This window comes from Gopherus flavomarginatus, chromosome 5 (assembly GCF_025201925.1).
Source record: "Gopherus flavomarginatus isolate rGopFla2 chromosome 5, rGopFla2.mat.asm, whole genome shotgun sequence".
NCBI classification, from domain to species: domain Eukaryota; kingdom Metazoa; phylum Chordata; order Testudines; family Testudinidae; genus Gopherus; species Gopherus flavomarginatus.
The window spans coordinates 131,953,261-131,966,498 of NC_066621.1; the positions used below are offsets into that span (position 1 = coordinate 131,953,261).

Here is a 13,238-nt window from a genome sequence, read left to right on the forward strand (position 1 = left end):
GTACTGACTAACAGAGAAGGTGTAGGGAACCAGTGAGAGAGGTGGAGTTGGGCTGCAGAGAAGTGGGTGTGTGGATGGAATAGAGGGTAGCCAGTTTGGGGCTCCTGTCTCAGCTCAGAGCAGGTGATAGTATTGTGGCACGCTAAATATGAGTGTCTCGATGGGGCACTTCTAAGAAGGGAAGGAAGAAGTCACTGAGAGTAAGAAAGCCAGAGGGGAGGATATCTGGGGGATGAACACCTATGTGAGGAGCAAGTGCCATGGCCATCTCTGTCCCAAACATTCATAGCCCTGTTATTGCTATTCCCCAGAAATGTACCTCCAGCTTCTCGTAACCCTACTAGCTCCAGCTCATATGCTGAGCTGCTGGCCATCAGCCTGCAAGTCGCAGTCTGAAGAACAAGCTATGATTCATCAGCCTCAAAAGATTTAAAAGTTGAGGCAGCTGCTAGAGGAGCTGAGTTAGTGGCTGGACTTCTGCCCCTGCTTCAAGCTATCAGTCTCCCCCTTCTTTTGACCTCTCCAAATATAACAGGGATCGTGGATGGACATTGGAGGCTGAAGTTTCATATCATAAAACATGTTTTCCAGACCTCAAATCATTCTTGAATCTCTTTTTCTGAGCCCTCTCCAGTTTTCAGTATCTTTTCTAAAGTGTGGACACAGTTCCAGAAGTGGTCTCATCAATGACATATTCAGAGATCATATTACCTCCCTGCTCCTGCTCCCCTCCTAACACACCCAGAGATCACATTAGCCATTTTAGTCACAATGGGAGCTCATATTCACTTGGTCATCCATGACCCCCAACGTCCTTTTTGGAGTCATTGCTTGCCAGAGTACACCTGGTCAAAATGAATTACGTTCTTAGCTCTCCTGCTTAGAGTCAAACCACAGGTGGTCTATGGAATTAATTTGTGTAAAGTATTAAAATATGGTTCCCTCAATTGGATGTTTACCTTGTTTTTCCAGGATGCGGGTGGGCTTAGCAGTTTAAAAAAAGACTTAATTCTAAACCAATGAAGACTTTGGGGTTGGCAACAGTGTAACTTTTTGCACAGATCACTTCCTAGTGGATGACGATATAGCAGACTTTTTTGTAGGCAAGGAGTTATCGCACTCCTGCTTTATTTGTTTGGGAATATATGTTAATCACAATTTTTATAAAGTTATGAGTACCAGGTGGTGTACATGAGCACATCAGAATTTACCAGCACTAAGTACAAGGGGTATGACATGTACAGCAGTGACGAATTATTTTTCAGTAGGGTTTACAATTTTCCCTAGGAAGAGCAAGCTGTCAGTGCTTCGATCAAAAATCATTATCAGAAAGGGCTTGTTGATTGCAATGACTGGAGGAAGAGATGTAAGAACCATTTCCACGACAGTGACTGCTGCTGCTTCAGTGCCGTTCTCATGAACTTTCAGCAGAGCCTTGTGAACAGCCTGCAAGGAAATGAAGTAAACGTTACAGTCTAAATACAGAATGGTGGGCAGTGGCTGAAAGTGAACATGCTCACTTTGAAACCAGAGTTCTTTGAAAAATCAGCTGGTAAGACATGGGCCCAATAAGAACAGGATTGAAGGAGCATAATGGAAGAGAGGGATAACTCAGTGGTTTGAGCATTGGCCTGCTAAACATCAGGTTGTGAGTTCAGTCCTTGAGGGGGCCTGCTTAGGAATCTGGGGCAAAATCAGTACTTGGTCCTGCTGGTGATGGCAGGAGGCTGGATTCAATAACTTTTCAAGGCCCCTTCCAGTTCTAGGAGATAGGATATCTCCATTAATTAAAAATACAGACAGCATTCCCAATGAGTTTATTAGGAGCTTTGTCTGTGTAAGTAAGTATTGCTGGGTTAGGCACATTAATATTAAAAGACTGAGCTGGAAGAATCAAATCACCACAAAAGGACTCTCCTATTCACTACTCCTCACCACAGAAGAATAGTCTCAGAATCTGAAATAAATGTCTAGTGAAGAATTAGTTTACAACAGAAAACTGGACCAGATTCAAGAGGAATGATGACATCAGAGGGAAAGGAACCAGCTAGCTAAGCTCCAGGTATCAATTCACATTTCTAAGTCCAAATATTGACTGATTTCTTTGTAAAAAGTTCTGTATTTGGAACTCTCTGTATTGTGTCTAATGTGACCTAAAGTATATTCTTTGCCAATGTTAGTTTAAATTGAAGATTATTATGGGTTATGCAATGGTTAAACTCTTTTTCTGTGTGAACTCACGTGTCTTTGTAGTGTCTGGAAATATAAAAATTTACCACGGTGTTAGATGTAACGAGCGAACATTATCTGTGATGAGCAAGTTATTGCTTCTTTCTAGGAAAGACAGCTTTTCTCCAGTTCACTCCTGCCTACATTGATGGCACTGGGGGTCTTGCCAGTGACCTCTATGGGAGCAAGATCAGGTCATTTATAGTTATAAACTATACACATTTTAAAACAATGAGCCAAATCCTATGCAACTCTGGTGGTGCGAAACAGTCATAACCAGATGATGGATGATTCCACTTGCACAGAGGAATCTCAGGATGGTCTTCCCAGCCTGTGTTATAAGGTGCAAGTCTGGGGAATAGGAGGCATGGCTAAGGTTCCTCTATGCCCAGTGATCATTGACATTGGAAGGGCCCTTGAGGGCCTCTCAATAGACAGCCTTAATTTAAACAACTATCAGGCTGCTCTAGTTTATGACTAAGGACGTGATTATGTCACCACTGTCAAGGAACCTCTGAGTTCTGCCATTTATTTCAACTTTTCCAGGACAGTGATCACCTTTCATGGTCCCTTGAATATTAACATTTATATGGACCCTGCTGCCAAGCAGTACAGTTTATTAGTTCAGTTTGATCTAGTCAGGAGCGGCGCCAGGGTTTTTGGCGCCCTAGGCGGGGGTCCTTCCACACTCCCGGTCGTTGGCGGCAATTCTGCAGCGGGGGGTCCTTCCGCGCTCTAGGTCTTCGGGGCACTTCAGCAGTGGGTCCCAGAGTGAGTGAAGGACCAGCAGCAGAATTGCCGCCGAAGACCTGGAGCGCAGAAGGACCCCCCCCCCGCCTCTGGATTTCCGCTAAGGGTGGCAAAATGCCGCCCTCCCCCCAAATCCTGGTGCCCTAGGCGACTGTCTAGGTCACCTAAATGGAAGCGCCAGCCCTGGATCTAGTCCTCTTTGAAATAGGGATAGATAAATGTGACCTAATGAACTGTTGATGTTACAGTTGCTGATCAAAATAAATTTAGCCAATTGTCAATGTCCAGTAGCAAGATCCACACAAACAGTTGGTTAATTCACTTTGATCAACTGCTTTGGGTTAAGGATTTGTTAGTTTGCTTTGACCTAGTCCCATTTCAAAGCGGATTAGATCAAAATGAACTAACAAACTATTATTGTGCATCAGCAGGGTCCACTCTGTTGCTGTGACCATAGGGCAAAATTATCTTTTTTTTTATTATTATGATTGTGCTGTGAATTATGCATAATTTTACTGTGACAAAATTGTATCCATATTTATGACCTATCTACCAACCCCATAGTTATGCGTGTTTAAAGATAGCATGATGATGACCGTATGCCAAGCTGTACTGAACATAGCTTAGACGCTGCCCAGGGTGAGGGTGATTAGTTACAGACAAATCCATTTAGTACTACCTCTGTTTTCAAACTTACTTTTGAAACCTTCAGCTTGGAATTCTCAGTGATTCCAGATAGATCGGCATGGTTCTCGAATACATCGATCACACCCAATCTCTTGAATATCTCTTTGACATCATAGGAGCCCGAAATAGAAAATTTTGGAATGTACAGTTCTATTCTTCTGTTGAAGGCAATACAAGATGATGATAAAATATTGCATTCAGATAACACTGTGGAGTACCTGATAGATAGTGATGCCTGAAATAGTTCTTGGGAATACCAAGAAGTCCACTTGGATTTTTTGCATTCTTTTGGGAGCAAATCCAGTCCCTAGCTCTCTGGCTGTAGAGAAACCCTTGTCAACACAACTGGCACCGTTTTTCTGTGACATGTGAGGCTGAATTGGGAGGGCCATGTAGGGATGTGATGCCTCTATATAGTAAGTAACCCTGTTCAGTGCAAATTCCATTTACAGCAGTACACAGAGGATTGTGTTCCTCCTGAGGTGCAGCGTCTGGGATGGAGGGATTTGCCACAGCATAGATTCTCCTATTTCTTACCCTTGGGGGGAGGGGCACCCAAGAGCTTACTAAGCTTGCATCTGAAAGATGTTTTTATGGAGCAGCTCTGCAGCTATTCTACAACCCAATGCGGGAAAGGAGGAATGTTCTAACCACCTGTCCCCTTCCTATCTGCTCAGCCTCTAGACATGTTACACAGACTGATACTAGTCTCTGGTTTTCTGTCTTTGGAATAGTACATGAGGATCGTGTATCTCTTGAAAAGATAAGCCTTCTCATAATCCCTCTGTTCATTCTTCTGGACAGTGAGGAACACATGAGAAACTTCTCCATACTTTCCAAAACATCCTTTTGGTTCCATAAGGCTGTGTCAATATCTTTATTCAACAGACTATTACCATTCATGGCAATGAATCAAAGAAGTTGGAGATGAAAAACACCCATTTTGGCCATCTTGTCTATTCCCCCTGCCCTGCTTCCTGACAATGCAGGTTTCTGCCTAACAATATGCATTTGAGTTCTTTTCCCGTCCAGTTCTTTTTTTTTTTTAATTCTGTCATGTCCTTAGGGAGACCCGTCCACATTAAGTTATGTTTTATGATATTTGGATTATATTTTCCTTTTGCTTGATTTCACTCCTAACTATTTTCCTTTGCTTACCACTCCTAATTATGGCCTACTTGCTGCTCCAGGTACTGAATCAATGGCAGGAATCCAATTGATTTTAATAATGCAGGACCAGATCCTGTATCACTAAGCAATTCCTGTCTCTGCTTGATGTTTACACTCTCCAAATAATTGCATGCCAGGTTTACAAAATGCTATTTCTCTGCTTGCCTAGAGCAATGAAATTTGGGGTGTGCAAGTAAAATGTCACCATCAGCATCATGATAAATGGTGAACAAGTAGAATTTGTATCTGGTCCAATAAATTCACAAGTTCTATCAGCCTTAGTCATCAGTTGGCTACATTGTGCACATTTATACATTTCCTCTTAAAATTCATCTGTCCAATCCCTGTTTATTTTTTCTGACTTCTCTGATTTCCCAAGACTCATTGACATATTTCTGGTATTAAGGTGCTGAGGACTGAATTATGTTTCGCCGTACGTGCAATCTCAGCAGTACTCTGTAGCACCTGGAATCTCTGCGTATGCATCCCAATATTACATCGATTTACTTTTGCTGTCACTTCACATTGCAAATTCATTTCTCATTTCTTTCTGCTCTCACCTACATTGTTTTCAGCAATACTGATTTCCAGCTACCTCCCTCCCTTGAACATCTGTATCTTGGATTATTTTTTCCTGCTGCATTAGCTTACATTTTTCCAGATCAAGTTTTTGTGTGGAATAGTCTGCTGAACTCTAGGCAGATAGTATATTAACATTCCCTGGGCCTGATTCTGCTCTCACTTACATCAGTGAGAATCAGGAATAACTCACTGAAGTCAGTGGAGTGACACCAGTGTAAAATTGGTGTGAGATCAGAATTAGGCCTACCCTGGTTTTTATCTTGTCATTTGATACAAAAGCTTGAGTCCCATCCAAGGTGTCAAAGTGTTTTACAAACATCAGTGAATTAAGTCTTACAATGGCAGGTAAATGTCATCATTCACCTTTTTAAGGATGGCGTAATTGTGGCAGTGTAAAGATAAGGGCTCAAGAATAAGTAGAAAATCTCTGGCAGAAATGGGAATAGCTCCTAGATCTCTTGACTCTCAGTCCTGTCCCTTAACCACAAAACCCTCCTGATTCCTACTGCAGTTCCTACTTGTTGAAAGTTAAAAGCATCACAGCTTTATTTTGGTTTAGTTCTTTATGGCCATTGCATCACTGAAACTTCCAATGAGTCAATATAGTGGTACCCAAGGAACTATGGCACCTAGTTTAATTTTGTCTACAATTTGGATTCTATTCTATATTTACAGTAAAACACCAAAGCAGAAAATAAGCGTTACCTTTGTTTAAGTGATTTTACCCATTTAGACACAGTTTCTTTCAATAGAGCATCCTCCACTTGCTTCATTTTTCCTTCATCGGGCAGGATAAATAACGCTGTAGCATTTCCATTGTAAGGTATTTCCACCAGCTGACAAGACAACTCCTTATCATAGTGAGTGTTATAAAATCCATCTCGGGTCATCACATCGGGGGGAGGGATAGCTCAGGGGTTTGAGCATTGGCCTACTAAACCCAGGGTTGTGAGTTCAATCCTTGAGGGGGCCATTAAGGGAACTGGGGTAAAAATCTGGGGATTGGTCCTGCTTGGAGCAGGGGGTTGGACTAGATGACCTCCTGAGGTCCCTTCCAACCCTAATAGTCTATGATTCTATATTTACTTTAACTGATGTTTTCCCATCCACAAAAAAGTCTGCTTCATGGGTGAGCAAATCACTGAAAGGATTTTCCCAGTAGGCTGTGAAAGAATGCAATTGACTATAGTGTGAAAGAGGATTTATTAGTATAAACCACACTAAATCAAGTATAATAAACCTATATTTATAGATTCAAGGGAACTCAAAGCCAATTTTCCTAAGGGGATTTTTTGTTTCCCAACATGTTAGTAAAACTCTTGTGACAATTAGCAGTGACCCCCTAACAGTTAGTAGCCTTATAATAGCTGGCAACCATTAGGAGAAATTGAATATCTCACGGACACAGTAGCCTGAACTTTTGAACTGTCTTTCCTTATCAGTCTTGAGGCACTTGGAGCTGGTCTTAAGCTGGTTTTTGCTGAGCAGATTGCAGAAATGCAGGGTTTGCTAACCACCAATCAAATGCTAACATGACCGAAGCCTGTGTGTGAGTGTGTATAAAAGATTCTTGGTTTTTGTATGGAGTAGAGTTTTTTGTACTAAGGTGCAGAACTCTCCTTTCTTCTGCAGAATAAAGCAATCTTTCCTTATCCCTGTCTGGCTGTCATTGGCTCTCAGCTAGGTGGACCTGACATTTCGGTAACACTCTTTCAATAGTATAATGGGCATCTCCAAGGCTGCCGAGAGTGGGTTTGGGCCCTGGTGAAAAAAAAAATGTTGGGCCCCCCAGCAAGGGTGGACTGGCTAAATAGGGCCGACAAAGCTGGGGAAGCTGGACCCTGGGCCCTCTTCCGGACCGTCAGGCCCCGGTAATTTGTACCGGCTTCCCAGTCCCCCTTCCCCCGTTCGGCCCTGGGAATCTCTAATGTGTTGAGACTTTGTATGAGCTGTTAAAAGTCCTGATGAAAACCATGAACTGAAATTAAGTAATCCCATTTTTTTTTCTTTTAAGATGTATTTTTGAGGCAGTTCCACATGAGGCTGCTTTCTGACAATTTACAGGGAATTAATGAATTAAGTTTTTTTCCATGAGTTTTAAACTTTTAGAGCTAGATTCACAAGGGGAATTTAGGTGCTGCAGTGCATTATTATTTATGTTCTGGAAGAGAAAAAGGGAAAATATTTTTCCTTTGGTCGCACAAGTGTCTCCATAAATAGAGCTGCTGTTAACACGATTTCTCTCTAGTGATTTCTAGAACAAGTAGTTTTGCACTAAATCTCACAAATTAAATAGACAATTTTTTGCATTTCTATAGCTCAAAGGCTCTGAAAGAGCTATAAAAAGATTAAGGAGCTAAGCTTCAGAATACCCCTGTGAAGGAGGCATTACTATCGCCACAGTACAGATGGAGAAACCAAGGTACAGTGAGCTTATGTGACATGCCCAAGGTTGCACAGCGAGTCTGTGACAGAGGTGGAATCAGAATGCATGTTTTAGCCATAGCACCATTCTTTCCCTCCGCTATACATTATTGCGGGAGGGATAGCTCAATGGTTTGTGCATTGGCCTGCTAAACCCAGAGTTGTGAATTCACTTCCTAGGGGGCCATTTAGGGATCTGGGGCAAAAATCTGTCTGGGGATTAGTCCTGGTTTGAGCAGGGGGTTGGATTAGATGACCTGCTGAAGTCCCTTCTAACATTAATATTCTATGGTCAGGGCAGTGCAGACATCTAGTGAAGTCTGGTCTTGCATAAATGATAATGGTTACACTGTTTTCTAATTTCCTTTTAAATCATTATCATGACTCAATCATTGCTACACTAAGGCTACGTCTAGACTACCCGCCGTATCGGACGGGTTAAAATCGATTGCTCGGGGATCGATATATCGCGTCTCTTCTAGACGCGATATATTGATCCCCGAGCGCGCTTATATCAATTCCGGAACTCCACCAACCCCAACGGAGTTGCAGAATCGACAGGGGGAGTCGCGGACATCGATCCCGCACGGTGAGGATGGGTGAGTAATCCGATCTTAGATATTCGACTTCAGCTACGTTATTCACGTAGCTGAAGTTGCGTATCTAAGATCGATTTCCCCCCGTAGTGTAGACCAGCCCTCAGAACAGAATCACCCCACCTTTGATAGGATTAACTAACATACCAGTTTTTTTACACAACTTTAACAAGGTTTAGGAGGTAGTTACTGTTCAGCTGAATACCATTCCATTTCAACAGGTTGGTTTCCAGGCCTTAAAAATCACCTTTTCATGTTCTCTGTATACCATTTGCTCAACATATCTGACAAATCACTGTGTAAAGTTGTTTATCAAATACAAAATCAATTTGGATTCCAGATACTGCACAATTTTAAAGAAAATGTCCCTACTCTTTGCAAAGAACGGACAGGTGCTGTTTTCTCTCCTTATATAACAGCACAAGAAGTCATCGTAATCCAATAGATGTACAGCCACCATCTCCTACCAGAATGAGACTATGTGCATGTGATAATTCACGGAGACTTAGCCATTAATTTTGCTGCATATTTCATATTGTATCATGAAATGAAGGGAAGAACACATTTTTCAAACATGAATACATAAAGCCAGTCACAACTGACCTGGTCTTCGATATCCTGAGCACTGTAGCCCCCACTGACTTCAAAGAGATTCTGGTAGGTCTAATAATGTCACCACTTACATTTAGGTGCCTAATTATGATGTAAGGGGCCTAATTTCAGACACCAAATCTTGACATTTTTTTCATATAATCTTCCTGGAAAAGTTTTCCAGACATAATTATTTTCAATGTAGTTGATCTCATAGGCCTAACTACCTGTTAAATAAATTTAAAAATGATTGGGGATTTTTGTGTTTTGTTTTAGATTACAAATCAGATACTGCAAGTTTATATTGGCAATAAGTAGCCATTGGTATAACATGTCTCACCTTTAAAGTAAACATAGTTGACAAGAACCATTAGAGCGAATGGATCAAGACCCTGGACCAAGTTGGCAATTTTCCCATGGGTTTTCTTCTCTATATAATCATTGATCTGTTTCTCAGTCTCTGGAGAATTCTGGAAATTACTATGAAAAGCTTCTGCTTCATACAAGCTTTTGATGTCTTCTGAAAACTTCTGCAGCAATATCAGCTTCTCATCAACAAAAAGGGCATTTCCCAGATTCAGCTGGACCTCACTCTCAGGATTGTTTAGCCAGTGAATGAGATCACGAAAACCTTCATGTATCTCCTTCTCCTCAATCTCTGTCAGGTTAAAGGCGAGTCCTTCCAGAATCTGAGTCAGAGTGGTTGATTTAGCACCTAGAGCCACCATGGATAAAGCTGTGGAGATGCTCAAAGGAGAGAAGAAAATATTCTTCTCAACTGCATCTGATGTAACCTGCTTGTAGAATGCAAATGCAAAGTCAGCATTGCTGGGAGCTATTTTGGAACAAGCCGGTGTTCTGCTTTTAGGATTTCCTTTAACACTGGGATAATGTTCCTGGGGCTTTGTATCATCATGGTCATCGTAGTGGTCAGGGTCAGGATGACAATGGACAACAGCAAGAAGTCCAACAAGTAACAAACACAGATAGAGGGTTGGCTTCATTTTCCTTTGGAAAAACTCTATGAAGAAAGAATGAAAGTCATTATATCTATGGAACAGTGTAATGAAAATTGTTCTTCTTTTTCCATGTGAAACTAGACCTAGTGATTATTTTCCAGATATTAGAGTTTCCTGTTGTCCCACTCTGCTATCACTGATGCATTTGGAGATACTCCTTCACCTTGGTTTCCTTGCAATTCTCAGATATTTCTCCCCATCTCCTTTCCAGACAGTAAGCCTTCGAGATACTGAAGACTTATGGAAAGGAAAGGGGATTGGACTTATTAGACAATCAGATGTGAGTCAGCTACGTCCATCTTCGGAGTCAGAGAAAGGGAACAAGTGCGGGGTAGACAGGATATTTTATCTGAATCTGAATAGAGTGGACAGAGAGGGACCATGTTTGGAACAGTTTATTTCCTCTGAAACAGTTCACCCACCCCTGTCTTTAAGAACCATCATGTTTATTAGTATTAATAGGTTTGTAAAAAGGTGCATATCAAATGATGCTTGCCTTTCTATAATAGCACAGCTATATTAAAACCTTTTCAAATGATTCTGTAACAATCAAAAACATACTGGGCTCAATTCTCCCCTACTCCTGAGCCCCACTTGTGACATATGAAGCAAACGGTTACAGCTCCTTGGCCCAGATATGGGTTAGAGTAGCCCAGCTGCTACTCTATCTCATACCAGTGTCACATTGGAATAGTGGAGATCCATGATCCCCACAACTGCATCTGCATAAACAGATTTTTTTTTTTGCTTCACTGGTAATTCAAACCCAAAATATATATTTTTTTAATTTTCAGCAAGTGAAAATTGTAAAAAATGGCTCCTGGTCAAGATGTTCTGGTTTGATTTTGAGCATTTTAAATATTTGAATAATAAAATTAAAATAAATTTTGAAATAAAACTGTTATAAACTGAAAAATCTAAATGTTTTGCTTAGAAAACATTGAAATAAAATGTTTTGATTTTTTTTCTCATTCTCTGTTTTTTCCTGATGGAAACAGAGAGGCTAAACTAATATGAATGCTCAATGTTTTTCTCAAGCACCTGATCTGCAAACCAAAGCACAGTAACTGTGAGCATACGTAGCAGTCTCTCACAGATTCTGTGAAATGTTTTTGAAAACAGGCCCATAACTTCCTAGGTTTCTTTCAAGGGGGAAAAAAGGCCCCAGTTCTAAAATTCACAGGCAGTAGTTGCAAAGCCCTCTCCACCTGACTTAGTCTATAGGGCCACATCTACCATGCAAGCACACAAACTGGTAACTAGTACTGGGGAGCTCTGTGGAAATAATGGTGGAGGAATCCTCCCCACAGGGGGCAAAGTCACTCCCTGGCCACTCTCACAGCTCAGAGGTTGAAGCAGTTACCCCGTCCCACCCCTGAACCTCAGTACCCTGATCAGTTATCCAAGATGAACTCCAAGATGTACATGGAGAGTAACTCACAGCTGTGCCCCTTCTTGGGGTTCAGAACGTGCTTTATCTGTGCAGCAAGATCCTTCCCAAACCTCCCTCCCCAGTCTGGGGTGGCTTGCATGACAGAGAGCCCTAGCAGGGACCAGTTTCAGCCTGGCTCTCCAGCCTGTATGATTTTACAGGGCTAGCAGTTTACAAGGAAAAAAACATTCCTTGTAAACTGAGCACATTTGATCTGGAGCTAGTGCCTGGCTAAACGTGCAGCCCTATAATGTCTTTTTACAGTTACTATTCAGAGTACAGCCACACTTTTGAGACTGCATTGAACTATTCTTCAACATTTGCCATTAAATAGTGTTTGACTTTAAGTCAAAGCACAACTTCACAAGGGTAACAATTTCTATTGTTCCTCTGAGAGACTGCATAAGACAGGCCAAGCTACAGAGCAGATTGTTCTCTATGGCCATTATGGAATCACCCACAGGAGAATGAAATGATCCTATAAACTAAACTCCTTATAACATGAACTCATTGTCTTTAAGGAAAAATGAACACAGTACTCACAGTATATTCAGAAGGCCCCAGCTGTGTCTATCTGATCTGCACTGCTCCTTGCTCCATTATTTATACCGCTGAACAGCATTAAGCACCTTGCCCTCTTGTTAAATATTACATAGATCAAAGTAAAATTATCAATGAGGTCAGACAAAATGCTGATGAAGCTAGTTTCTCTGGACATCTAGGTTCATGGACCCACCACCTATGCACGTAGAACAGACTAAAGCCAAGGGTCATGCAGTCCAGCTAGAGGGTAGTTGTAGTTATGCTGTTTCTACGTGCCTGTAAGCCTCCCTGTGCAAACACACGTTGGAGGCAAGTACCCCAGGATGTACTTCCAAAGCACAAAAGCCATAAAGCTCATTACTGTATTTAAACCAGCAGGGGTCAGAGTGTACAACTGTGTTGGGGAAGCCAATGACAGCACAGTCGTCAGCCAGTTTTTCAGGGATTCTGGAATCTGGACCAAGGGACTTTTCTGTATGGCTGATTGGAGACCTACATGGCTGAAGCCAGACTTTCCTGTGAATCCCCAGTCTTACACTGGGACCACATACCATTCCCTGCACTTCTCTCCACCTAAGTCTGCAACTGAAAGGAGGATGCAGAGAAGAAACACCACCCTCAACCTAGTGAGGTTTCACATGGACTGATTTCTTTGCATGTGCTTCTCAGATGTGTTAGTTAAATATCCTCACAGCTTACCTTATGGACAATACAAAACTTGCAAGAGTGTTTTAGCTATACAAGAATGCATAAGAAAATGTACCCTGAGTAGGGCTGGCTAGAAAACAATATTCTGTGTTGTAAAAAAAAAAAAGAGAGAGAGATTTTTACATTTGGTTTTGTTCATGCAGAACAAAAATTAGATATTTTAAAAAAAATTCACAAAAAGCAAACACCCTATAATAGCCACCAGCCCAGGGTAGTTACCACAAATGGATTGGAACAGGAATTTAAACTTGGCTCTCCATATTCCAGGCAAGTACCCTAATCACTGGTCTAGGTTGGGGTGTGCTGCTGTCATCATACTGTGACTAGAAATTCATCCTGAAACTGAGACATCTTGAAGGAAAAGCCTAACTCCATATATTTTTGCAAACCATTTTGGCTTTTAAGGAAATGGCATTTTTAACCAGCTCTAACTTTGAGTATGATAAAGCGTATGAGCGAGATGCTGCCCTGTATACTGAATACACAAGATTATTTGCTGAATGCTTG

At 41.5% G+C, this 13,238-nt stretch overlaps 2 protein-coding genes across 2 annotated transcripts in view; both read right to left on the bottom strand.

The window, feature by feature from the left end:
* Positions 1-13,238, bottom strand: part of LOC127051761 (alpha-1-antiproteinase 2-like) — a 298,892-nt gene that overhangs the window by 82,135 nt on the left and 203,519 nt on the right. The gene's annotated exons all lie outside the window — the stretch shown is intronic.
* LOC127051767 (alpha-1-antitrypsin-like) lies at positions 1,255-10,043 on the bottom strand. The gene is made up of 5 exons (XM_050954495.1): positions 9,370-10,043; positions 6,498-6,581; positions 6,124-6,310; positions 3,677-3,824; positions 1,255-1,446 (listed from the first exon to the last, which is right to left on the bottom strand). Exons 1-5 carry the CDS (start codon positions 10,031-10,033, stop codon positions 1,255-1,257), a joined length of 1,275 nt encoding a protein of 424 aa, XP_050810452.1. The 5' UTR covers positions 10,034-10,043.